The sequence below is a fragment of the Cuculus canorus genome, chromosome 2, assembly GCF_017976375.1.
Source record: "Cuculus canorus isolate bCucCan1 chromosome 2, bCucCan1.pri, whole genome shotgun sequence".
Lineage (NCBI taxonomy): Eukaryota > Metazoa > Chordata > Aves > Cuculiformes > Cuculidae > Cuculus > Cuculus canorus.
Window position 1 is genome coordinate 161454104 of NC_071402.1, and position 26377 is coordinate 161480480.

A 26377-nucleotide genomic window follows, 5' to 3' on the forward strand; every position below is an offset into this window, starting at 1 on the left:
GAACCTCAGCCCCCTCCCCAGAACCCCTCAGGTTCCCCCCCGGAATCCCAGAACCCTCCTGGATCCCCCGGGAACCCCCTTTGACCCCTCTAGGACCCCCTTGATCCCCCAGGACCCCCCCTTTCACCCCTTTTGGGCCCCCAGAGACTCCCAGGACCCCCTGTTTGACTTCTCTAGGAGCCCCCAGGACCCCCAGTTCCCTCCCCAGGACCCCCGGAACAGCTCAGGACACCCCAGGACCCCCCCTTTGACCACTCTAGGACCCCCCTGATCCCCCAGGACCCCCCCTTTCACCCCTCTTGGACCCCCAGAGACACCCAGGACCCCCTATTTGACTTCTCTAGGAGTCCCCAGGAACCCCAGTTCCCTCCCCAGGACCCCCCTTTGACCACTCTAGGACCCCCTTGATTCCCAGGACCCCCCCTTTCACCCGTCTTGGACCCCCAGGACCCCCTGTTTGACTTCTCTAGGAGCCCCCAGGACCCCCAGTTCCCTCCCCAGTACCTCCTTTGACCACTCTAGGACCCCCTTGATCCCCCAGGACCTCCCCTTTCACCCCTCTCGGACCCCCAGACCCACCTCGTGCCCACCCCCGCAGCTCTGCCAGCCCCACCGGGGCCGCGATGCCCGTGCCGGGGCGGTGGTTGTGCCAGAGCACCGCGCGGGAGAGCCACGATTGCACCCCGCACTCAACCCTGACTGTGTTCTGCTTTTCCAGCTCTGTGCCCGGCGCTGCCGAACCCTGAACCGCGACGGCGACCCTCGCCAGGTGAGAACGCGGGTCCACGGCACGGCGCTCAGCCGCGGCGCGGCCTCCCACGGCTCCGTGCCCACCCAGCGTCTGCCGTGTGTGGGTGCCGCGCGGCGCTGCCCGCTTGCGAAACCCTGCCAAGCGCTTGAGCAATGCCAGGCCCCGATCCGGCCCCGCCGCCGTGCCAGCGCCTGGCAGCCCACGGACCCACGTCCCGGCACGGGCACAGCCGGGAGATGTGGGCAGGGATGCGGGATGCAGGGATGCGGGAAGAAGCAGGGATGTGGGCAGCGCCGGCGCCTGGCGCTGCCGTAGGGGCTCAGCTCCAGCGTCCGGATGGCTGCGGGCAGCGCGTTGTGCCGCCGGCGCTGCCCTCGCTCCCTTCGGGGTCGCTGCACCGCGGCGATGTGATTGCCCTAACGATGCCACCACCTCCTCCGGCATCGCCGAAGGGGGCCAGGAATGGGGTTTGGCTCCCGCTTAAGCGGATTCCGGCTCCGCTTGGCACGAGGGATGCTGGCAGCGCTCCGGGTCCCCGCTTCGGCGAGGGGCGTCGCGGGGGACGGTGGCGGCCGATTCCACGGTGCCGGATCGGATGCTGAGCACCGTCTCCGTAGGTCTGTGCCCGGCGGGAGCCGCGGTGCGGAGGTGGGGCTGCCCGCGGAGCCATTCCCGGACTTGGCACGGGCGCGGTGTTTGGATAGCGTGGCCTGGTGCGGGCTTGCCGAAACAAAGCCGGAGTAGGGGTTTTTTTTTCCTCCCTCGTCTTTTCTTGCGCTGATATAAAAACCTCCCGGCAGCAACCGGAGCTCGGCAGCTGCCGGCGGCGCCTCCAGCCCTGATCCGGGGGGCGATGGGGTGAGTGGGGCTGAGCGTTGGGGTTCCGTTCTGGCACAAGGGGGGGTCTGGTGCCAAATGGGGGTCCCAGTGCCAAACAGGCACTTCTGTTGCGGCGCAAGAGGATCCGGTGCCGAATAGGGGGTGTCTGGTTCTGACTGGGGGGGTCTGTTCTGGCATGGGGGGTTCTGGTACCGAATAGGGGGAGTCCGGTGCCAAACAGGGGAGGTTGTTCTGGCACAGGGGGGTCTTGTGCTAAATGGGGGGGTCTGGTTCCAAACTGGGGGGGTCCGGTGCCAAATAGGGGTCCCGGTGCCAAACAGTAGGTGCTGTTGTGGCACAAGGGGATGCGGTGCCGAATAGGGGTCCCGGTGCCAAACAAGGGGTTCTGTTGTGGCACAGGGGGTTCCAGTGCCAAACTGGGGGGTCCGGTGCAGCCCCGGCGGCCTCCGGCGCTGAATGGGGGTTCTGTTGTGGCACAGGGACGTCTGGGGCCAAACGGCGGCTCTGTTGTGGCACAGGGGGTCCGGCGCCAGGTGGGGGTGTCTGGTGCCAAACTGGGGTTCCGTAGCGGCACAGGGGATGTCTGGTGCCAAAGAGGGGGTCCTGGTGCCGAATGGGGATTCTGTTCTGGCACAGGGGGTCTGGTGCCAAATGGGGGTGTCCGGTGCCAAATGGGGGTGTCCGGTGCCAAACGTGGGCTCCGTGCCGGCGCGGGGCTGAGCCAGGGGTCCGCGGCGATGGGGTGAACGGAGCCGCGATCCCTCTCTGGCTCCGGCGGTTTGGCGGTCGCCGGGCTGTGGTCGGAGCGAGGATATTTTTGGTGTCGGAGCAGCTCGGCCGGGGCGGGTGCCGTTATCCCAACCCGGCTCCGTCGGGAGCAGCCAAAGCAGCCAGACGGAGCCCACGGTGCCGGAGCCGGGTAAGGGGGTTCGGCTGGGACCCGGACCGGGAGCCAAGCGCGCCGGCGGATCCTGGGGTGCCCACCGCGGCGAGGCCGAGGGGACGCTGGCGCTGGGCTACGCTCCGCATCCGCGCAGCATCGGCGCTCGGTGCGGGTCCCATCCTGCTCCCCCGGCTCCGGTGCTCCGGGACGCGGTGCCACGGATGGGATCCCTGGGACGCGGCTGCTCCGGTGTGGCAGGCGGCCATCGCCTCTCGCCGCGGTGCCAATGGTGGATCCATGGGCAGCCGCGCGGTGCGGTGCCGGGCGCGGTAATCGGCTCAGACGGGCGGGCCGAGGTCGGCCCCAGGAATGCGGCCGTGGCCGGGAATTAGCGGCGCTGGCAGCCGTGCCCGGTGACCGGAGCAGCTGGTGCCGTCGGACAAGGGACCGTTGTCCTGCGCCACCGGCACGGAGCGAGGCGGTGGCATCGTGGCCGTGCCCGGACCTTGCTATGGCCACGCCACAGCCACGCCGGTGCCCGGTGGCTGCCGGGCATCCTCCCTCGCCACACGGTGCCAGCGCAGCCGTTCCGGCACCATCCATGGCTCATGGCACGAGGTGCTGAGCCGTTCCCGGTGACTCAGCCACCGCCGCGGAAAGCAGAAGTGTCCGCGTGCCGTCACCCTTTCCACCGGGGCCCTCGGGTTTGGGGAAGGGGCCGCTACCTGTGCCGGCAGCCGGCGTTGCCAAGAACAGTCCCCGGAGTGTTTGCGGGCGCTAATCCTGCCAACCGGATTAACCCCAAAAAGCCGCTTAGGTTCGGGAATGGCGAGCGCCGGCCGTGCCGGATGGCGCTGCCGTGGCACAGGGGCGCCAGTGGCATTTGGGGGGCTCCGGCTGGGGGTGTCGGCAGCCCACCGTGGCTCTGGGGGTCGGTGGGTGAGCCCTGTGCCGTGTCTCACGGCGGAGGGGTCCCCACTGGGGATCCGGAGCTGTGGCGGCGGTTGTGGCGAGGCCTGGCGGCGGCCGCCGCGCTCCCACCACCGTGGGGACGGCGATGGTGGCGGTGACGCGGTGCTGAGCCACCCGTGCTCCTCGCCGCCACGCGCCGTCCTCTTCACCGCGGCGTAGCCGAGGGCTCGGCCCACGGCCATGGGGCAGCCGTGGGGCGGCCGTGGGGCGGCCGTGGGGCTCGGCCGTGGCCGGGCTCCGGCTCAGCGCCCCCTCCCCACAGGTTATGCCGCCCCAGCGCCTGAGCCCCCGCGGCACCGAGCGCGACGCCGGCTGACGGAGCCATGGCCCGCGCCACCGCCGGCGTGAGTGGCACCCGCGACCCACGGGAGGGGGCACGGGGGCGATGAGGGGGGGCGATGGGGGTCACAGGGGGGATGGGGGGCAGGATGGGGGGATGGGGGGCAATGGGGGGCAGGATGGGGGGGGATGGGGGGCAATGGGGGGTGATGGGGGGCACGGGGGTCACAGGGGGGATGGGAGCATGATGGGGGTCACGGGGGGCGATGGGGGGCACGGGGGGGATGATGGGGGGCAATGGGGGTCAGGGATGGGGGCACGGGGGCAATGAGGGGGGGCGATGGGGGGCACGGGGGTCACAGGGGGGATGGGGGCAGGATGGGGGTCACGAGGGGCGATGGGGGGCGATGGGGGGCAATGGGGGCAGGATGGGGGTCACGGGGGGTGATGGGGGTCACGGAGGGTGATGGGAGCAGGATGGGGGTCACGGGGGTGATGGGGGTCACGGGGGGTGATGGGGGTCACAGGGGGTGATGGGGGGCGATGGGGGGTACGGGGGTCACAGGGGTGATGGGAGTGATGGGGGTCACGGGGGCGATGGGGGTCACGGGGGGTGATGGGGCATGGGATGGGGGGCACGGGGGGTGATGATGGGGGGCACGGGGGGTGATGATGGGGGGCGATGGGGGGATGGGGGCAATGGGGGGCGGGGATGGGGGGCAATGGGGGGCGATGGGGGGCGGGATGGGGGGCACAGGCACGTGGGTGGGGGGCGCATTCGGGATGGCTGGGGGTCAGGGTCCCATGGGTGGGGGCAGCGAGGGGATGTGATGGGGGGCACAGACCCACAGGTATGGGGGGCACAGAGGGGCACCCAGGGGGACACCAGCACAGCTCTCCCAGCATGGAAATCTGTGGGGCAGAGCCGTGGGGCAGAGCCGTGGGGTGCCGGTGGGGCTGTGAGGTGCACACCCCATTGCAGAGCTGTGGGGCAGAGCTATGGGGTGCTGGCAGAGCTATGGGACAGGGCTGTGGGGCAGGGCCGTGGGGCGCTGGCAGGGCTGTGGGGCAGAACTGTGGGGCAGAGCTGTGGGGCAGGGCTGTAGGGCACTGGCAGGCCTATGGGGCAGAGCTATGGGGCAGGGCCGTGGGGCGCTGGCAGGGCTGTGGGGCAGAGCTGTGGGGCAGGGCTGTGGGGTGCTGGCAGGGCTGTGGGGCACTGGCAGGGCTGTGGGGCACCGCTATGGGGCAGGGCTGTGGGGCGCTGGCAGGGCTGTGGGGTGCCAGTGGGGCTGTGGGGCGCACCCCCCATTTCATAGCTGTGGGGCAGAGCTATGGGGCAGGGCCGTGGGGCGCTGGCAGGGCTGTGGGGCACAGCTATGGGGCAGGGCTGTGGGGCGCTGGCAGAGCTGTGGGGGTGCCAGTGGGGCTATGGGGCGCACCCCCCATTTCATAGCTATGGGGCAGGGCTGTGGGGCAGGGCCGTGGGGCAGGGCCGTGGGGCGCTGGCAGAGCTGTGGGGCAGGGCTGTGGGGCACAGCTGTGGGGCAGGGCCATGGGGCACTGGCAGGGCTATGGGGGTGCCAGTGGGGCTATGGGGCGCACCCCCCATTTCATAGCTGTGGGGCAGAGCTATGGGGCAGGGCTGTGACCCACTGCTGTGACCCACTGCTCCCATCCCCGTGCCGGCGGAGCCGCCCGTGCCTGGTGCCGGCGTTGGCAGCCGCCGCCTCGCGCCGTGGCCGGTGCCGCTGCCAGGCCCACGGTTAATGATTGACCGTGGCCCGCGCTGCCCGGTGCCGCCCGTGCCGGCACGTGACCGGGAACGGCACCGGGGCCCCTCCGTGCCGCGCAGCCACCCATGGAATTCCTGCTGGCCCTCCCGGTAAGCGCAGGCTCGCCCGGGCACGCCGGCCTGGCACCGGCCACGAGCCCCCTGCCCGGTGGCCACACCGCCCCGGCACCGGCCGTGGCTCCCAATCCCAGTTCCTGGTAGCCACACCGCCCTGGCACCGGCCGTGGCTCCCAATCCCAGTTCCTGGTGGCCACATCGCCCTGGCACCGGCCGTGGCTCCCAATCCCAGTTCCCGGTAGCCACACCGCCCCAGCACCGGCCGTGGCTACCAATCCCAGTTCCTGGTGGCCACACCGCCCTGGCACCGGCCGTGGCTCCCAGTCCCAGTTCCCAGTAGCCACACCGCCCTGGCACCGGCCGTGGCTCCCAATCCCAGTTCCCAGTAGCCACATCGCCCCAGCACCGGCCGTGGCTACCAATCCCAGTTCCTGGTAGCCACATCGCCCCGGCACCGGCCGTGACTCCCAATCCCAGTTCCTGGTGGCCACATCGCCCTGGCACCGGCCGTGGCTCCCAATCCCAGTTCCTGGTGGCCACACCGCCCTGGCACCGGCCGTGGCTCCCAATCCCAGTTCCCAGTAGCCACATCGCCCCAGCACCGGCCGTGGCTCCCAATCCCAGTTCCTGGTGGCCACACCGCCCTGGCACCGGCCGTGGCTCCCAATCCCAGTTCCTGGTGGCCACATCACCCCGGCACCGGCCGTGGCTCCCAATCCCAGTTCCTGGTGGCCACATCACCCTGGCACCGGCCGTGGCTCCCAATCCCAGTTCCTGGTGGCCACACCGCCCCGGCACCGGCCGTGGCTCCCAATCCCAGTTCCTGGTAGCCACATCACCCCGGCACCGGCCGTGACTCCCAATCCCAGTTCCTGGTGGCCACACCGCTCCGGCACCGGCCGTGGCTCCCAATCCCAGTTCCTGGTGGCCACACCGCTCCGGCACTGGCCGTGGCTCCCAATCCCAGTTCCTGGTGGCCACACCGCCCTGGCACCGGCCGTGGCTCCCAATCCCAGTTCCTGGTAGCCACATCACCCCGGCACCGGCCGTGACTCCCAATCCCAGTTCCTGGTGGCCACACCGCTCCGGCACCGGCCGTGGCTCCCAATCCCAGTTCCTGGTGGCCACACCGCTCCGGCACTGGCCGTGGCTCCCAATCCCACTTCCTGGTGGCCACACCGCCCTGGCACCGGCCATGGCTCCCAATCCCAGTTCCTGGTGGCCACACCGCCCCGGCACCGGCCGTGGCTCCCAATCCCAGTTCCTGGTAGCCACATCACCCCGGCACCGGCCGTGACTCCCAATCCCAGTTCCTGGTGGCCACATCACCCCGGCACCGGCCGTGGCTCCCAATCCCAGTTCCTGGTAGCCACATCACCCCGGCACCGGCCGTGGCTCCCAATCCCAGTTCCTGGTGGCCACACCGCTCCGGCACCGGCCGTGGCTCCCAATCCCAGTTCCTGGTGGCCACATCACCCCGGCACCGGCCGTGGCTCCCAATCCCAGTTCCCGGTAGCCACATCACCCCGGCACCGGCCGTGGCTCCCAATCCCAGTTCCCGGTAGCCACATCGCCCCGGCACCGGGTTTTGGGGTGCTAGGGGGTGTTGGGGTGCTGGGGGGCTCCTGGAGTCCTTTGGGGCGTTGGGGGGATTTGGGTTTTGGGGTGCTGGAGGAGTTGGGGGGTTGTGGGGCTCTCAGTGTTTGAGGGGTTTTGGGGTGCTGGGGGGGTTTTGGGGTGCTGGAGGAGTTTGGGGGTTGTGGGGCTCTCAGTGTTTGAGGGCTTTGGGGTGCTCGGGGGGTTTTGGGGTGCTGGGGGGGTTTGAAGGTGATGGGGAGGCTCTGGGGGGGTCATTTGGGGGTGCTCTGGGGACTGGTGGGATTGGGGGGTGTTGGGGGTTTAGGAGGTGTTTGGGGTACAGGGAGGAGTTGGGGGGCTGCAGGGCTCTTTGGGTGCAGGGGTTGTGGGGCTCTCCGGGGGGGGTCATTTTGGGGTGTTGGGGGGCTTGGGGGGTCGTTTGGGGGGGGTTGGGGCTGCTGGGGTCTGGGGGGGTTGGCAGTGTTTGGGGTGCAGGGGAGGTGTTGGGGGCTCTGGGGGTGCCCCCCTTTATCCCTGTCCCCCCACTTCCATCCCCTGTCCCCGCCCGTCCCTGTCCTCCCTCCATCCCAGGTTCCCCCCACTTCCATCCTTGTCCCCCCTCCATCCCCCCCACCCCGTGTCCCCCCTATCCCGTGTGTCCCCCCCCCATCCCGGGGTCTCTCGGGGGGTCTCTCCCCGGTCCCCCCCCAAATCCCGGAGTCTCTCGGGGGGTCTCTCCCGGTCCCCCCGGTCCCGTCCCCCCCATCCCGGGGTCTCTCTCGGGGGGTCTCTCCCGGTCCCCCCCGGTGTCCCGTCCCCCCCCCCCATCGCGGGGTCCCCCCCCCGGTCCCCCCCATCGCGGGGTCCCCCCCCCGGTCCCCCCCCGTGCCCTCTGCCGGTCGCTCTCACCTTGCGGCGCTCTCCGCTCGGTCAATATTTGTCGACTCCGCGGACGGAGCCGCCCCCCCCCCCCCCCCCCCCCCCCCCCCCCCCCCCCCCCCCGCCCCCCCCCCCGCCCCGCCCCCCCCCGCCCCCGCCCCCCCCCCCCCCCGGCCCCCCCCCCCCCCCCCTCCTTTCCCGTTAAATCGCGGCGGCGGCGGCGGCGGCGGTTCCGCCATGGAGCAGGTACGGGGGGGGGGGGGCACGGGGTGAGACCCCACCTGCGGCCCCCCCAGAGCCCCCCCAACCCGGCACACCCCCCCTCCCCATCCCGGGACACCCTCTGTATCCCCCCCCATCCCGGCACTGCACCCCCGGGCTTGGGATCCCCCCAGAATTCCACCCTCCGCATCCCCCCCCCCCCCTCCCCCGAGACACCCCCCCATGCACCCCCCTGCACCCCCATCCTGGGATAACCCCCGCATCACCCCCATACCGGGAACCCCCCATGCATCCCCCCCCGCACCCCCATCCTGGGATAACCCCCTGCATCCCCCCCATACTGGGACCCCCCCATGCACCCCCCCGCACCCCCATCCTGGGATAACCCCTGCATCACCCCCATACCGGGGCCCCCCCATGCACCCCCCCCCTGCACCCCCATCCTGGGATAACCCCTGCATCACCCCCATACCGGGAACCCCCCATGCATCCCCCCGCACCCCCATCCTGGGATAACCCCCACATCCCCCCCTCCCCCCCGCATCACCCCCATACTGGGAACCCCCCATGCACCCCCCCCCCCCGCGCACCCCCATCCTGGGATACCCCCCGCATTCCCCCCATACCGGGACCCCCCGATCCTGGAACACCCCCCAAATCCACCCCTGCATCACCCCCATACCGGGACCCTCCTATGCACCCCCTGCACCCCCATCCTGGAATACCCCCTGCATCCCCCCCATACCGGGACCCCCCAATCCTGGAACACCCCCCAAATCCACCCCCGCATCACCCCCATACCGGGACCCTCCTATGCACCCCATTGCACCCCCATCCTGGAATACCCCCCACATCCCCCCCATACCGGGCCCCCCCCATGCATCCCCCCCACACCCCAATCCTGGGATACCCTCTGCATCCCTCCCCCCCTCTGCATCCCCCCCATACCAGGACCCCCATCCTGGAACACCCCCCAAATCCACCCCCGCATCCCCCCTATACTGGGACCCCCCCATGCACCCCCTCTCCTGGAATTCCCCCCCCACCTCCGCACTCCCCCACACCGGGACCCCCCCATGCATCCCCTCCTGGAACACCCCCCAACTCTCCCCCTGCATCTCACCCCCCCCGCATCCCCCCCCATACCAGGACCCCCCCCATATCACCCCTCATCTCGGCACCCCCCGCACCCACCCCTCCCCGGTACTGCCCCCCCCGCACCCCCCAACCCTCTGGGGGGGGGCAAGCAAGTGGGGGCAGGATGCGGGGGGGGCACTGGGGTGCAGAAATGGGGGTGAAGGATGGGGGGGCCATCGGGGTGCAGAAACGTGTGTGTGGGAATTGGGGTGAGGGATGGGGGGGTTGGAATGGGGGGGGCATTGGGGTGCAGGAGTGGGAGTGAGGGATGGGGGGCACCGGGGTGTGGGAATGGGGGGGCATTGGGGTGCAGAAGTGGGGGTGCAGGGGTGGGAGTGAGGGTGGGGGGGGTGGGAATGGGGGTGTAGGAATGGAGGTGGATGGGGATGGCGGTGCAGGGGTGGGGGGCACTGGAGTGTGGGAATGGGGGGGGGCATCGAGGTGCAGAAGTGGGGGTGCAGAAGTGGGGGTGCAGGGGTGGGAGTGAGGGATGGGGGGCACCGGAGTGTGGGATGGGGGAGGATGGGAATGGGGGTGTAGGAATGGGGTGCGGGGGAGCACCGCAAGTGTGGGAATGGGGGGGGCATCGGGGTGCAGAAATGGGGGTGCAGGAGTCGGGGTGCAGGAATTGGGGGCTGTGGGAATGAGGGGGCACTGGGATGCGGGAATGGAGGGGGTTTGGGAATGGGGGGTGCAGAAATGGCCATGTGGGAGTTAGGGTGAGGGATGGGAATGGGGGGTGCAGAAATGGGGTGCAGGATGAAGGTGTGGGGTGAGGGAATGTGGAATGGGGGTGTAGGAATGGGGGGGCATCGGGGTGCAGAAATGGGGGAAGGAATGGGGGGTGCAGGGATAGCAGTGCGGGATGGGAATGGGGAGGAGAAGGGGGGACACCGGGGTGCGGAAATGGGGGTGCAGGATGGAGGAGTTGGGAATAGGGGGGGCGGGATGGGGGGGGTGGAGTGCAGGGGGAGCGCAGCGCTGGGGATGCCGGGCTGGGGTGGCACTGGGGTGGCACTGGGATAGCACTGGGGTGGCACTGGGGTGGCACTGGGAAGTGTGGCACCAGGGCTGGCAGCACTGGGGTAGCATTGGGATGGCACTGGGGTGGCAGCACTGGGATAGCATTGGGATGGCATTGGGATGGCACTGGGATGGCACTGGGATGGCGGCACTGGGATGGCACTGGGATGGCACTGGGATGGCACTGGGATGGCGGCACTGGGATGGCACTGGGATGGCGGCACTGGGATAGCACTGGGATGGCACTGGGATGTCACTGGGATGGCAGCACTGGGATAGCACTGGGATGGCACTGGGGTGGCACTGGGAAGTGTGGCACCAGGGATGGCAGCGCTGGGATAGCACTGGGATGGCACTGGAATGGCACTGAGATGGCAGCACTGGGATGGCACTGGGATGGCAGCTCTGGGATGGCGGCACTGGGATGGCACTGGGATGGCAGCACTGGGATGGCGGCACTGGGATGGCACTGGGATGGCAGCACTGGGATGTCACTGGGATGTCACTGGGATGTCACTGGGATGGCACTGGGATGTCACTGGGATGGCGGCACTGGGATGGCGGCACTGGGACGGCACTGGGATGGCGGCACTGGGATGGCGGCACTGGGACGGCACTGGGATGGCGGCACTGGGATGGCGGCACTGGGATGGCACTGGGATGGCACTGGGACGGCGGCACTGGGATGGCGGCACTGGGATGGCACTGGGATGGCGGCACTGGGATGGCGGCACTGGGATGGCACTGGGATGGCACTGGGACGGCGGCACTGGGATGGCACTGGGATGGCACTGGGATGGCGGCACTGGGATGGCGGCACTGGGATGGCACTGGGATGGCACTGGGATGGCGGCACTGGGATGTCACTGGGATGGCGCCGGGCGCTCCGGCGGTGCTGAGCCGCGGTGCCCAGCCCGAGCAGGACGTGGCGGGCGCCGTGCCGGGCGCGTTCCCGGCGGAGGAGGAGGAGGAGAAGGACCTGAACAAAGCGCTGGGAGTGGAGCGCTTCGAGGAGATCCTGAACGACGCCCGCGCCCGCGGCTCCGACGACCCCGGACGCAGCTACGGAGAGGAGGACTTCGAGTGTGAGCGGGAGCGGAACGGGGTGGGAGAGGGATGGGATGGGAGAGGGAGCGGGAATGGGGTGGGATGGGAGAGGGAATGGGAGATGGGATGGGAGAGGGAATGGGGTGGGAGAGGGAATGGGGTGGGATGAGAGAGGGATGGGATGGGATGGGAGCGGCAATGGGGTGGGATGGGAGAGGGATGGGATGGGATGGGAGCGGCAATGGGGTGGGATGGGAGAGGGGTGGGAGGGGAGCGGGAACAGGGTGGGAGGGGAGAGGGATGGGATGGGAGAGGGAACGGGGTGGGATGGGAGAGGGAATGGGGTGGGATGGGATGAGAGAGGGATGGGATGGGAGAGGGATGGGAGTGGGAGCGGGATGGGTGATGGGATGGGAGAGGGATGGGGTGGGAGCAGGAATGGGGTGGGATGGGAGAGGGAATGGGGTGGGAGGGGAGAGGGATGGGATGGGAGAGGGATGGGAGCGGGAGCGGGAACGGGGTGGGAGGGGAGAGCGATGGGATGGGAGAGGGAATGGGGTGGGATGGGAGAGGGGTGGGATGGGAGAGGGAATGGGGTGGGATGGGAGCGGGATGGGATGGGAGCGGGAATGGGGTGGGATGGGAGAGGGGTGGGATGGGAGAGGGAATGGGGTGGGATGGGAGCGGGATGGGATGGGAGCGGGAATGGGGTGGGATGGGAGAGGGGTGGGATGGGAGAGGGAATGGGGTGGGATGGGAGCGGGATGGGATGGGAGCGGGAATGGGGTGGGATGGGAGAGGGGTGGGATGGGAGAGGGAATGGGGTGGGATGGGAGCGGGATGGGATGGGAGCGGGAATGGGGTGGGAGAGGGAATGCGGTGGGATGGGAGAGGGATGGGAATGGGATGGGAGCGGGAACGGGGTGGGATGGGAGAGGGATGGGTGCAGGATGGGAGCAGGAATGGGGTGGGATGAGAGAGGGATGGGATGGGAGCGGGAATGGGGTGGGAGGGGAGCGGGATGGGAATGGGATGGGAGAAGGATGGGATGGGAGCGGGAATGGGGTGGGAGGGGAGCGGGATGGGAATGGGAGCGGGAATGGGGTGGGATGGGAGCAGAGTGGGAGCATGGATGGGAACCGGATGGAAACGAGATGGGATGGGATGGGAATGGGGGGGGTGGTGGGATGGGAGCAGAGGTGGGAATGGGATGGGAATGAGATTGGAGTGGGATGGGAGCAGGGTGGAACGGGATGGGAGTGGGAAGGGATGGTGGGATGCACAGCAGGATGGGAGTGGGTCAGTGTGGGAGCAGGGATGGGAGCACAGATGGGAACAGGATGGAACGGGATGGGAACAGGATGGGAATGGGGTGGGATGAGAGCAGGAACGGGAATGGGATGGATGATAGGATGGGAGCAAGATGGGATGGGAGTGGGGTGGGACCATGAATGGGATGGGAGCAGGACGGACAATGGGACAGATAGTGGGATGGGATGGATGGCGGGATGGGATGGGATGGGATGGACAGTGGGACGGACAGCAGGACGGATAGCGGGATGAGATGGATGGTGGGACAGATGGTGGGACGGATAGCGGGATGGGATGGACAGCGGGACGGATAGCAGGATGGGATGGACAGTGGGATGGATAGCGGGATGGGATGGACGGTGGGATGGATAGTGGGATGGGATGGACGGTGGGACGGATAGTGGGATGGGATGGACGGTGGGACGGATAGCGGGATGGGATGGACGGTGTGACGGACGCTGTCTGTCCGACAGACCACCGCCAGTCGTCCCACCACATCCACCACCCGCTGTCCGCCCACCTCCCGCCCGGCGCCCGCCGCAAGAAGGGCCCTCCCCGCAAGGGACGGCTGAAGCCGCGGCGGCCACAGGGCCCCGGCGAGGCCTTCGCCATCCAGGAGGCCGAGGAGGAGGAGGAGGACGAGGATGGAGACACCGAGGCCGAGGAACCGCCACAGCCGGAGAGCGTCCAGGTGGGACTGGGAGGGGACTGGGAGGGGACTGGGAGAGAACTGGGAGAGGGACTGGGAGAGGGACTGGGAGAGGGACTGGGAGAGAACTGGGAGAGGACTGGGAGAGGGACTGGGAGAGAACTGGGAGAGGACTGGGAGAGAACTGGGAGAGGACTGGGAGAGGGACTGGGAGAGGGACTGGGAGAGAACTGGGAGAGGACTGGGAGAGGGACTGGGAGAGAACTGGGAGAGGGACTGGGAGAGGGACTGGGAGTGCACTGGGAGGGGGACTGGGAGTGCACTGGGAGGGCACTGGGTGAGCGCTGGGGTCCGGGTGAGGCTCTGTCCCCCGACCCAGCGCCGCCCTCAGTTCTTCCTGCAGGAGGATGAGACCCCCGAGACCCCCGGGACGCCCCACGAGGCCCGGTGAGCGGCACGGGACCCACGGCGGCGCCTGCCCCACAGCAGCGCCTGCTCCATAGCAGTGCCTGCCCCACGGCTGCCCCACAGCGGCGCCTGCCCCATAGCAGTGCCTGCCCCACAGCTGCCCCACAGCTGCCCCACAGCAGCGCCTGCCCCATAGCAGTGCCTGCTCCACAGCTGCCCCATGCCACCATCTGCCCTATAACAGTGCCTGCCCCACAGCTGCCCCACAGCTGCCCTATACCACCATCTGCCCCACAGCGGTGCCTGCCCCACAGCTGCCCCATGCCACCATCTGCCCCACAGCACCGTCTGCCCCACAGTGGTGCCAACCCCACAGCACCGTCTGCCCCATAGCGGTGCCAACCCCACAGCACCGTCTGCCCCACAGTGGTGCCAACCCCACAGCACCATCTGCCCCATAGCGGTGCCAACCCCACAGCACCGTCTGCCCCACAGTGGTGCCAACCCCACAGCACCGTCTGCCCCACAGCAGTGCCTGCCCCATAGCACCGTCTGCCCCACAGCACCATCTGCCCCATAGCAGTGCCAACCCCACGGCAGTGCCTGCCCCACAGCTGCCCCACACCACTGTCTGCCCCATGGCAGTGCCTCCCCACAGCGATGCCTGCCCCATGGCATTGCCTGCCCCACAGCTGCCCCACGGCAGTCCCTGCCCCACGGCTGCCCCACGGCAGCACCAGCCGCAGCCGAGCCGTGGGGCAGAGGCCGCCGGTGCTGACTCAGCGCCCGCCCCACAGCGCCGATGCGGCCGAGGGCGTCGCGGCAGAGGGGGCGGCGGGCGCCGAGTGCGGCTCCCCGGGCCGTCCGGCCGCCAGGGCGCCGCCGGGGCACCGCAGCTACAACCTGCACGAGCGCCGGCGCATCGGCAGCAAGACCGGCGCCGAGCTCGCCCACTTCCAGAAGGTTCCGACCGATGAGTCGGAGGCGCAGACGCTCGCCTCGGCCGACCTCGACTACATGAAAAGTGAGTAGGGGGCACCCTGGGCCGGGGGTGGCGGCGGCACTGCGGCGCTGAGCCGTGGCGGTGGCAGTGCCGCGGGACCCCGTGGCTGTGGCACAACCAGAGCGGACGGGGTGGCAGTGCCGGGGTGCGCTGTGGCTGTGGCACAACCAGAGTGGAGGGGGTGGCAGTGCCGGGGTGCGCCGGGGCTGTGGCACAACCAGAGCGGAGGGGGTGGCAGTGCCGGGGTGCGCTGTGGCTGTGGCACAACCAGAGTGGAGGGGGTGGCAGTGCCGGGGCGCACCGGGGCTGTGGCACAACCAGAGCGGAGGGGGTGGCAGTGCCGGGGTGCGCCGGGGCTGTGGCACAGCCGGGCTGGGCACGGGTGGAGAGCATGGCTGCGATGCCAGGAAGAGCCGGACCCGGTGCCCAGCCGCGGCGGCACGGCCTCCCCTGGGTGCTCGCCGCAGGCCGTGCCGCAGCCTCGGAGCTCCCTGCAGACATAAGGAGGCTCCGTCGGCGCTGCGGCGCCCGGGTGACGCCAATCCCGTGCCGCTTGCCAACGGCGCGATGAGCCATGATCCCGCTGCTCCGGGCTCTCTGGGCTGCCGGGACGGGGGCACGCGGCTCCTCGCCCGCCATGGCTGCCGTCCACAGGTCACCGCTTCGAGGACGTGCCGGGCGTTCGCCGGCACCTGGTGCGCAAGAGCGCCAAGACGATCCATGCCGGGAAGGAGCCGTCGGAGCCCAGCACGCGGCACCGCAAGCACGACCGGCAGCCGCACGAGGTGGGTTCCGCCGCGGTGGCCGCGCCGGTGCCGCCTGCCATCGCCGCCGGCCATCACCCGCGCTTGACGCCGCCGGCCGTGCCACAGGTGTTCGTGGAGCTGAACGAGTTGGTGGCCGACAAGAACCAGGAGCTGCGCTGGAAGGAGACGGCGCGCTGGATCAAATTCGAGGAGGACGTGGAGGAGGAGACGGAGCGATGGGGGAAGCCCCACGTCGCCTCCCTCTCCTTCCGGAGCCTTCTGGAGCTGCGGCGCACCCTGGCACACGGTGAGGGGTGCCCTGCGCCCGCTGCCCCGCGGATCCCGGGAAAGGGGGGATCCCTGTCCTTCTGTCCCCATAGATTGCAGGAAAGGGGGGATCCCTGTCCTTCTGTCCCCACAGATCCCAGGAAAGGGGGGGATCCCTGTCCTTCTGTCCCCACGGGTCTCAGGAAGGGGGGATCCCGGTCTCTGCTGGCCTTAGCCTCATGGATCCCGGGAAAGGGGGCTCTCCTGGCCCCACGGATCCCAGGAAGGGGGATCCTGTTCCTTCTGGCCCCACGGATCCCAGGACAGGGTCCCCGTTCCTCCTGGCCCCATGGATCCCAGGAAAGGGGGGATCCCTGTCCTTCTGGCCCCATAGATCCCAGGAAAGGGGGGAATCCCTGTCCTTCTGGCCCCATAGATCCCAGGAAAGGGGGGATCCCTGTCCCACTGTCCCCATGGATGCCAGGAAAGGGGGTTCTCCCAGCCCCATGGGTCCCAGGAAATGGGGATCCCGGTCTCTGCTGCCCTTAGCCTCATGGATCCCAGGAAAGGGGGCTCTCCTGGCCCCACAGATCCCAGAACGGGGGATCCCGTTCCTCCTGGCCCCACGGATCCCAGGACAGGGTCCCCATTCCTCCTGGCCCCACGGATCCCAGAACGGGGGATCCCATTCCTCCTGGCCCCACGGATCCCAGGACAGAGGTCCCCGTTCCTCCTGGCCCCATGGATCCCAGAACGGGGGATCCCGTTCCTCCTGGCCCCATGGATCCCAGGACAGGGTCCCCATTCCTCCTGGCCCCACGGATCCTGACAGTCCCCGTTGCCGCCGCAGGGGCCGTGCTGCTGGACCTGGACCAGAAGACGCTGCCGGGGGTGGCCCACCAGGTGGTGGAGCAGATGGTGATCACGGACCAGATCCGCGCCGAGGACCGCGCCAACGTGCTGCGGGCGCTGCTGCTCAAGCACAGGTGGGGCTGGGGGGCGGCCGCCCACGTCCCCCCCGCCGTCCGCGACCCGCGGGGCCACCGACCGCCTCGTCCCGCAGCCACCCGAGCGACGAGAAGGACTTCTTCCCGCGGAACATCTCGGCCGGCAGCCTGGGCTCCCTGCTCGCCTCCCACCACGGCGGCGGCCACGGCGGCGAGGGCGCCGAGCTGGCCGTCACGGAGCCCCTCATCGCTGGCGAGCCGGCCGCGCGCGTCGACGTGGAGCGGGAGGTGAGGCTACTGCCTTCCCAGCCCTTCCCAACCCTTCCCACCAGTTCCCAGCCTTTCCCATTCCTTCCCAGCCATTCGTTCCCAGCCCTTCCCAGCCCTTCTCAGCCATCGCCACCAGTTCCCAACCTTTCCCAACTCTTCCCAGCCCTTCCCAGCCACCCCCACCAATTCCCAGCCATTCCCACTGGTTCCCAGCCTTTCCCGTTCATTCCCAGCCCTTTCCAACCTTTCCCAGCCATTCCCTCCAGTTCCCAACTTTCCCCCTTCATTCCCAGCCCTTCCCGGCCATCCCCATCTGTTCCCAACCTTTCGTATTTGTTCCCAGTCCTTCTCTCCGGTTCCCAACCTTTCCTATCCATCGCCACTGGTTCCCAACCTTTCCCAGCCCTTCCCAACCTTTCCCAGCCATTCATTCCCAGATGCTTTGAGCCCTTCCCAACCACCACTTCCCAACCTTTCCCAGACATCGCTACTGGTTCCTGACCTTTCCCCGCCATTCATTCCCGGCTTCCCAGCCCTTCCCAGCCAACCCCACCGCTTCCCAACCTTTCCCACTTGTTCCCAAACCTTCCCTCCGGTTCCCAGCCTTTCCCACCCCTTCCTCCCGCTCCTCCTCCTCCTCGGGCCGCCCTGACCGCGCTCCGTGCCGGCAGAGGGAGGCCGCGGCGCCCGCCGGCATCGCTCGCTCCAGGTCCAAGCACGAGCTGAAGCTGCTGGAGAAGATCCCGGAGAACGCGGAGGCCACTGTGGTGCTTGTGGGTACGAGAGAGGACACCCTGTGTGCCCCACATCCACCCGTGTGCCCCACATGGTGACCCCTGAGCCCCTCGGGGACCCCCTGAGCCCCCCACATCGATCCCGTGTGCCCCACATGGTGACCTCTGAGCCCCACAGACACCCCCTGAGCCCCCCACATCGACCCTGTGCCCCCCACATGGTGACCTCTGAGCCCCACAGACACCCCCTGAGCCCCCACATCGACCCCGTGCCCCCCACATGGTGACCCCTGGGCCCTTCGGGGACCCCCTGAACCCCACACATCGATCCCATGTGCCCCACATGGTGACCTCTGAGCCCCACAGGCACCCCCTGAGCCCCCCACATCGACCCCCTGTGCCCCACGTCCACCCTGTGCCCCCCACATGGTGACCCCTGAGTCCCATGGGGATGCCCTGTGCCCCCCACACTGATCCCCTGAGCCCCACATTGAGCCCCATGGGGACCCTTGCACCCCGCAGTGACCCCCTGTGCCCGTGTCAACCCTCTGAGCCCCATGGTGACCCACTGAGCCCCACGCCCCCCGTGCCCCCAGGCTGCGTGGCGTTCCTGGACCAGCCCACCATGGCCTTCGTGCGGCTGCGGGAGGCGGCGGAACTGGACTCGGTGCTGGAGGTGCCGGTGCCGGTGCGGTTCCTCTTCGTGCTCCTGGGCCCCAGCAGCACCCACATGGATTACCACGAGATTGGACGCTCCATCTCCACCCTCATGTCTGACAAGGTGGGTTCCCGCTCCGTCCTCCCGCTCGAGGTGGGCGCGTGCTCCATCCTTGCCCTCCATCTATCAAAGTGGGTGCGTGCTCCATCCTGCTCTTGGCATCCATGGAGGAGCTTGCGTACTCTATCCTCCTCCTCGCGTCCCTCGAGGTGGGCGTGTGCTCCATCCTCATCCTCCATCCATTGAGGTGGGCGCGTGCTCCATCCTCATCCTCCATCCATTGAGGTGGGTGCCGTGCATCCATTCTCGCATCCATCAAGGAGCTTGTGTGCTCCGTCCTCCTCCTCGCGTCCCTCAAGGTCGGCGTGTGCCCCGTCCTTGCCCTTGCATCCCTCAAGGAGCTCACGTGCTCCGTCCTTGCTCTCGTGTCCATCGAGGAGCTCATGTGCTCTGTCCTCCCCTCACATCCCTCGCGTTGGGTTCCTGCCCGTCCTCCCCTCGCACCCCTCCAGGCGGGCGCGCGCCCCGTCCTCCCCTCGCACCCCTCCAGGCGGGCGCGTGCCCCGTCCTCCCCTCGCACCCCTCCAGGCGGGCGCGCGCCCCACGCTCTCCCTCGCCTCCGGCCCGCGGTTTCCTCTGCTGACGTTGTGCCATCGCTCCGGCAGCAATTCCACGAGGCCGCGTACCTGGCGGATGAGCGCCAGGACCTGCTGACGGCCATCAACGAGTTCCTGGACTGCAGCGTGGTGCTGCCGCCCTCGGAGGTGCAGGGCGAGGAGCTGCTGCGCAGCGTCGCGCACTTCCAGCGCCAAATGCTGAAGAAGCGCGAGGAGCAGGAGCGGCGGCTGCTGCTGGAGCCCAAATCCCCCGAGGAGAAAGGTGCCGCGGGGAGCGGGGCTGGGGCGCAGCGGTGCGGGATCACCGTCCGTCTGTCCGTCCCTGTCCATAGGGTGGGGTGCAGTGCTGGGGGCTCACTGTCCGTCTGTCCGTCCCTCACTGTCCGTGGGGTGGGGTGCAGTGGTGCGGGATCACCGTCCGTCTGTCCGTCCCTGTCCGTGGGGTGGGGTGCAGCGGTGCGGGATCACCGTCCGTCTGTCCGTCCCTGTCCGTGGGGTGGGGTGCAGTGGAGCGGGATCACCGTCCGTCTGTCCGTCCCTGTCCGTGGGCTGGGGCGCAGCGGTGCGGGATCACCGTCCGTCCGTCTGTCCCTCACTATCTGTGGGGCTGGGGCGCGGTGGTGCGGGCTCGCTGTCCATCTGTCCCTCACTGTCCGTGGGGTGGGGTGCAGTGCTGCGGGCTCGCTGTCTGTCCATCTGTCCCTCACTGTCCGTGGGGTGGGGTGCAGTGGTGCGGGCTCACTGTCTGTCTGTCCGTCCCTCACTGTCCGTGGGGTGGGGTGCGGTGCTGCGGGCTCGCTGTCTGTCTGTCCGTCCCTCACTGTCTGTGGGGTGGGGTGCAGTGGTGCGGACTCGCTGTCTGTCTGTCCGTCCCTCACTGTCCGTGGGGTGGGGTGCGGTGCTGCGGGCTCGCTGTCTGTCTGTCCATCCCTCACTGTCTGTGGTGCTGGGCTGGAGCACAGGCTCACTGTCCACCTGTCTTTCCATCCCTCACCCTCCATCCGTGGGTGTGCTGCTGCGGGCTCGCTGTCTGTCTGTCTGTCCCTCACCATCCATGGGGCTGGGGTGCAGTGGTGTGGGCTCACTGTCCGTCTGTCTGTCTGTCCCTCACCCTCCGTGGGCTGGGGTGTGGTGCTGCGGGCTCACTGTCCGTCTGTCCATCCCTCACTGTCTGTGGTGCTGGGCCGGAGCACAGGCTCACTGTCCGTCCGTCTTTCCATCCCTCATGGGGATGGGGCACAGTGGTGTGGGCTCACCGTCCATCCGTCTGTCCGTCCCTCACCCTCTATGGGGCTGGGGTGCGGTGCTGCGGGCTCACCGTCCATCTGTCCGTCCCTCACTGTCCATGGGGTGGGGCGCGGCACTGCGGGCTCACCGTCCGTCTGTCCATCCCTCACCCTCTGTGGTGCTGGGGTGCGGTGCTGCGGGCTCACCGTCCGTCTGTCCGTCCCTCACCGTCTGTCTGTCCGTCCCTCACCCTCCGTGGGGCTGTGGCGCGGTGCTGCGGGCTCACCGTCCGTCCGTCCCTCACCGTCTGTCTGTCCGTCAGCGCTGCTGAAGCTGAAGGTGGTGGAGGAGGAGGAGGAGGACGACGACCCTCTGCGGCGCACGGGGCGGCCGTTCGGAGGGCTGATCCGCGACGTGCGGCGCCGCTACCCCAAGTACCTGAGCGACTTCCGCGACGCGCTGGACCCGCAGTGCATCGCCGCCGTCATCTTCATCTACTTCGCCGCCCTCTCGCCCGCCATCACCTTCGGGGGACTCCTGGGTGAGGGCGGCCGAGCGGGACGTGGCGGTGGGAATCGGGGCGTGGGTCGGGAATTGGGACCAGAGAGGGGGAATCGGGGCTCAAGGAGAGGGAATTGGGATCAGAGAGAGGGAATCAGGGCGTGCGTCGGGAATTGGGATCAGGGAGGGGGAATCGGGACTCAAGGAGAGGGAATTGGGATCAGAGAGGGGGAATCGGGGCTCAAGGAGAGGGAATTGGGATCAGAGAGGGGGAATCGGGGCGTGCGTCGGGAATTGGGATCAGGGAGGGGGAATCGGGGCTCAAGGAGAGGGAATTGGGATCAGGGAGGGGGAATCGGGACTCAAGGAGAGGGAATTGGGATCAGAGAGGGGGAATCGGGGCGTGCGTTGGGAATTGGGATCAGGGAGGGGGAATCGGGGCGTGGGTCGGGAATTGGGATCAGAGAGGGGGAATCGGGGCGTGGGTCGGGAATTGGGATCAGAGAGGGGGAATCGGGACTCAAGGAGAGGGAATTGGGATGCGGGGATGGGAACTCAGACCCAAAGAGAAGGAATCAGGACACGGGGGTGGGAATTGGGACACAGGGATGGGGAAGTGGGGCCTCTGCTTAGAAATTCAGGGATTCGGAATGGAGATTCCAGACCCAGGGATGGAGAATTGGGTCATAAAGACAGAGGATCGGGACTCGGGGATGGAGAGGTGGGGCCCGGACGTAGAGAATCCGGGATCGTGAATGGACATTCCAGATCCAGGGATGGGGAATTGGGTTGCGGAGACAGAGAATCAGGACCTGAGGATGGGGAATCAGGAGCCAGGATGGGATTGGAGAGCTGGGATTGGAGAACTGGAGATTGAGATTCCAGCCCCAGGAATGGAGAACCGGGGCCCAGGGACAGGGAATCGGAACCCAGGGATGGAGATTCAGGGCCTGGGGATGGAGAATCGGCACCCAGGGATGGCGAATCCGGACCCAGGGATGGCGAATCGGGGCCAGGGGATGGAGAACCGGGAGTTGGGCCCAGGGACAGAAGATCGGGGCCCAGGGATGGAGAACAGAAATCAGGAACAGGGAATGGAGGCCCAGGAGGAAGAATCGAGGATAAGAAATGGAGAATCAGGGTCCGCACATGGAGAATCCGGACCCAGGGATGGAGAATCAGGGAATGGGAGTGAAAAATTGGGACCTGGGAGGGTGAATTGGGATGGGGAATCAGGACCTGCGGATGGGGCATTGGCGTTGGGGTTGGAGAATTGGGCCCATTGGCTGTTCCTGAGCCCATCCCGCCCGCAGGGGAGAAGACGCAGGACCTGATCGGAGTGTCGGAGCTGATCATCTCCACGTCGCTGCAGGGCGTCCTCTTCTGCCTGCTGGGCGCTCAGCCCCTGCTCGTCATCGGCTTCTCGGGGCCGCTGCTCGTCTTCGAGGAGGCCTTCTTCACCGTGAGACGTCCCCGGGATCTGTGGGGCCGGGGGGATGGTCCTGGGTGCCATGGGGACCATCCTGGGTGCTGTGGGGCAGGAGTGGACATTCCTGCTGCTGTGGGGACATTCCTGGATGGTCTGGGGCCAGGAGGACATTCCTGGTGCTGTGGGGACATTCCTGGGTGCCGTGGGGTGGGGGGGACATTTCTATTGCCGGGGGAATGATCCTGGGTGCCGTGGGGCCAGGAGGACATTCCTGGTGCCGTGGGGCCAGGAGGACATGCCTGGTGCTCCTGGGTGCTGTGGGGCAGCATCCCCCGCCCTATAGCTGCTGCCGGGAGCTGTGTCCGTCCCTCCCGCTGACCCCCGGTCTGTCTGTCCGTCCTGTCCGGCAGTTCTGCACATCCAACGGGCTGGAGTACCTGGTGGGACGCGTCTGGATCGGGTTCTGGCTCATCCTCATCGTGCTGGTCATGGTGGCCTTCGAGGGCAGCTTCCTGGTGCGCTTCGTCTCCCGCTTCACCCAGGAGATCTTCGCCTTCCTCATCTCCCTCATCTTCATCTACGAGACCTTCTCCAAGCTGGCCAAGGTGGGAGCCGGCACGGCCGGCACCGGGGAACCTGCGGGGCTGGGATGGGACCCACCGGAGTGTTGTGTTCCGGCAGATCTTCCAGGAGCACCCGCTGCATGGCTGCCTCCCGGCCAACGGCTCAGAGCCCTGGCGGAGCGCCGGCGCAGTGCCGGAGAACGGCACGGAGCCGCAGAACGGCACAGCCGCCCGCGCCGCGGCCAAGGTGACGGGGCAGCCCAACACCGCGCTGCTCTCGCTGGTGCTCATGGCCGGCACCTTCTTCATCGCCTTCTTCCTGCGCAAGTTCAAGAACAGCCGCTTCTTCCCAGGACGAGTGCGTGGGGCGGGAGGGGACGGAGACGGTGGGATGGGGCTGGGGTGGGGTGGGAGATGGGGAGGGAGATGGGGATGGATGAGGTGGGATGGGGGTGCGTATGAGGACATGGATGGGAATGGGATGGGAATGGGATGGGGATGGGATGGGATGAGATGAGGGCGGGGATGGAGATGGGATGGAGTGGAGATGTGGATGATGGGGATGGAGAGGGGAGGATGGGGATGGGGAAGGGGATGGAGATGATGGGGAGAGAGATGGGGACGGGGAGGGAGATGGGATGGAATGGAACAGGAGGGGATGGGACGGTGTCGCAGACCCCGTGCGGGGTCCTGGGTGACGCTGCTCCTCCCCAGATCCGGCGGCTCATCGGAGACTTCGGGGTGCCCATTGCCATCCTGGTGATGGTGCTGGTGGATTATGGCATCCAGGACACCTACACGCAGGTCAGCACCCAGCGACCCCCCCACCTCCACACGAGGGGTCCCAGTGCCTCTCAGTCCCATTCCCACCTGTCCCAGTGGCTCCCAGTGCAGTTTGGTCCCACGCCCTCGGTGTCTCGCTTTGCCGGCCGCGGCGTTGCCGGCTGCCCCTGGCCGGGGTGCGGAGCCGGCGCCCACCCTGCGCTCCCCCCGCAGAAGCTGAGCGTCCCCAGCGGGTTCTCGGTGACGGCGCCGGAGAAGCGGGGCTGGGTGATCAACCCGCTGGGCCAGAACGGCGACTTCCCCGTCTGGATGATGGTGGCCAGCGGCCTCCCCGCCGTCCTCGTCTTCATCCTCATCTTCATGGAGACCCAGATCACCACGTGAGCGCCGCGGCGCCGCGCAGGGGGAAGGGGAGCCAGGCTGAGCTGTGCCGGGCCAAGGCGTGCCGAGCGGCACGGTGTTGAGCTGCGCCAGGCGGTGCTGTGCCTAGCTGAGCTGTGCCAAGCCTGCCATGCCGTGCCGAGCTGAGCTGAACTGTGCTGTGCCGAGCCAAGCTGAGCTGTGCTGAGCCGTGCCAAGCTGTGCCAAGCCGAGCCGAGCTGTGCTGTGCTGAGCTGAGCCATGCCGAGCAGTGCTGTGCTGAGCCGAGCTGTGCCAAGCCAAACTGAGCCGTGCCGAGCTGAGCCGTGCCAAGCAGTGCTGTGCCGAGATGAGCCGAGCTGTGCCGAGCCTGCCGTGCTGAGCTGAGCCAGGCTGAGCTGTGCTGATCCGAGCCGTGCCAAGCCGACCGTCCGCCCTTGTGCCCAGGCTGATCATCAGCAAGAAGGAGCGGAAGCTGCAGAAGGGCTCGGGGTTCCACCTGGACCTGCTGCTCATCGTGGCCATGGGCGGGTTCTTCGCGCTCTTCGGGCTGCCCTGGCTGGCGGCCGCCACCGTGCGCTCCGTCACCCACGCCAACGCCCTCACCGTCATGAGCAAGGCCGTGGCGCCGGGGGACAAGCCCAAGATCCAGGAGGTGAAGGAGCAGCGTGTCACCGGGCTGCTGGTGGCCGTGCTCGTCGGTAGGTCCAGCCCCGCCCGCCGTGTCCGTCTGTCCGTCCTCCCCAGGCAGCTGTGTGGACAGACACCCCCGAGCCCTGGCTCAATCGGTGTGGCCGCCCCGTCCCGGGGGGCACTGGGGGCGCCGGGCGCGCTCCCCGGCTGATCCCGCCCTGGTCCAGGACTGTCCATCGTCATCGGGGACCTGCTGCGGCAGATCCCGCTGGCCGTGCTCTTCGGGATCTTCCTCTACATGGGTGTCACCTCCCTCAACGGGATCCAGTTCTACGAGCGCCTGCAGCTCCTGCTGATGCCCCCGAAGCACCACCCGGACGTCACCTACGTCAAAAAGGTGGGGAGGGCCCTGGGGGGAGGTGGGACCCTCGTGTGGGGCAGCAGCCGGCCTGGGGCACGTTGGCTCGGGGCACTGTTGGATCTGAAGCATCATTGGATCAGGGGCATCTTTGGGGTGGGAGCATTCTTGGGTCGGGAGCTGCCTTGGATTGGGAGCATCCCTTGGATGGGGAGCATCCTTGGGTTGGCAGCATCCTTGGATCGGGAGCATCCTTGGGTCGGGAGCCCCCTTGGGTTGGAGCACGGAGGCATCCGTGGGCCCTGTCCTCTCTGGGCTCTGGGGCTCAGGGCCGGGCTGCGGGCGCCGTGTGCCGGCGCTGACGCGGTGGGCGCAGGTGCGGACGCTGCGGATGCACCTCTTCACCGGGCTGCAGCTGGCGTGCCTGGCCGTGCTCTGGGCCGTCATGTCCACCGTCGCCTCCCTCGCCTTCCCCTTCATCCTCATCCTCACGGTCCCGCTCCGCATGTGCCTGCTCCGCCGCATCTTCACCGACCACGAGATGAAGTGTGTAAGTGCCCGCTCCGCGTGCCGCAGCCCCGCGGGAGCCCTCAGCACCGGCTCAGCCGCCGTCTCCCCGCAGCTGGACGCCGACGAGGCCGAGCCCGTCCTGGACGAGCGGGAAGGCGTGGATGAGTACCACGAGATGCCGATGCCGGTGTGACCGCACGCCGGTACTGGTGTGACCGCGGTGCTGCCAGGAGCGATGGCTCCAGAGCTGTTCCCGTTCGGAGCCGGGCACCCCAGGCCTTCCCGGGATTCCTGCCAAAGAGCTGCCATGAGCCCAACGATCCATCCTGACCGCGCCGCGGGGCTGAGCCCCCGGGACCCTCCCTGGGCTCCCACTGGACAATCGGGCGCTGTCGCCCCCCTCCCCCCGGGTTATTTAACAATTAACATGGCAATAAACGGCTTTGTAACGAGCTGCGGGGGGGGCTCGAGGGGTGGGGGAGCACCCCTGCAGGCACCAGCGCCCCGTATCCATCACCGGGGATCTCCCTGTGCCGGATCCGGGTCTGGGGGTTGAGAGGCTCCCTGTTCCAGATCCGGGTTCTCCCTGTTACAGATCCAAGCCTCCCTGTTGTGGATCCAGGTCCCTGTTCTGGATCCAGGGTCTGGATCTGGGTCCCCTCATTTCGGATCCAGGGTCTGGGTCCAGGTCCCCCTGTTCCAGATCCAGGTCCCTGTTCTGGATCCAGGGTCTGGGTCCAGGTCCCCCCGTTCCGGATCCAGGTCCCTGTTCTGGATCCAGGGTCTGGGTCCAGGTCCCCCTGTTCCGGATACGGGCAATAAAACCAAACAGACTTTGCACACTTTTCACCGGTTTTATTGTAAATTCCCCCGGATCCCC

At 68.3% G+C, this 26377-nt stretch overlaps 1 protein-coding gene across 5 annotated transcripts; it reads left to right on the forward strand.

Moving 5' to 3' along the window:
* Window positions 1-705: 705 nt before the first annotated feature.
* Window positions 706-26332, forward strand: SLC4A2 (solute carrier family 4 member 2). 5 transcript variants are annotated; one of them, XM_054058401.1, is made up of 23 exons: window positions 706-769; window positions 3709-3790; window positions 11330-11501; window positions 13248-13465; window positions 13815-13870; window positions 14629-14855; window positions 15489-15619; window positions 15707-15887; window positions 16698-16833; window positions 16911-17082; window positions 17736-17841; window positions 18395-18579; window positions 19182-19395; window positions 20683-20901; window positions 22175-22323; window positions 22701-22895; window positions 22972-23211; window positions 23568-23657; window positions 23850-24016; window positions 24444-24697; window positions 24857-25026; window positions 25364-25537; window positions 25610-26332. In XM_054058401.1, exons 2-23 carry the CDS (start codon window positions 3770-3772, stop codon window positions 25688-25690), a joined length of 3558 nt encoding a protein of 1185 aa, XP_053914376.1. In that variant the 5' UTR covers window positions 706-769; window positions 3709-3769; the 3' UTR covers window positions 25691-26332. The 5 variants fall into 5 exon arrangements, with proteins under 5 accessions (XP_053914376.1, XP_053914377.1, XP_053914375.1 ...); XM_054058402.1 differs by lacking the exon at window positions 706-769 and adding an exon at window positions 1546-1609; XM_054058400.1 differs by lacking the exons at window positions 706-769; window positions 3709-3790 and adding an exon at window positions 5295-5610.
* The last annotated feature ends 45 nt before the right edge of the window (window positions 26333-26377 follow it).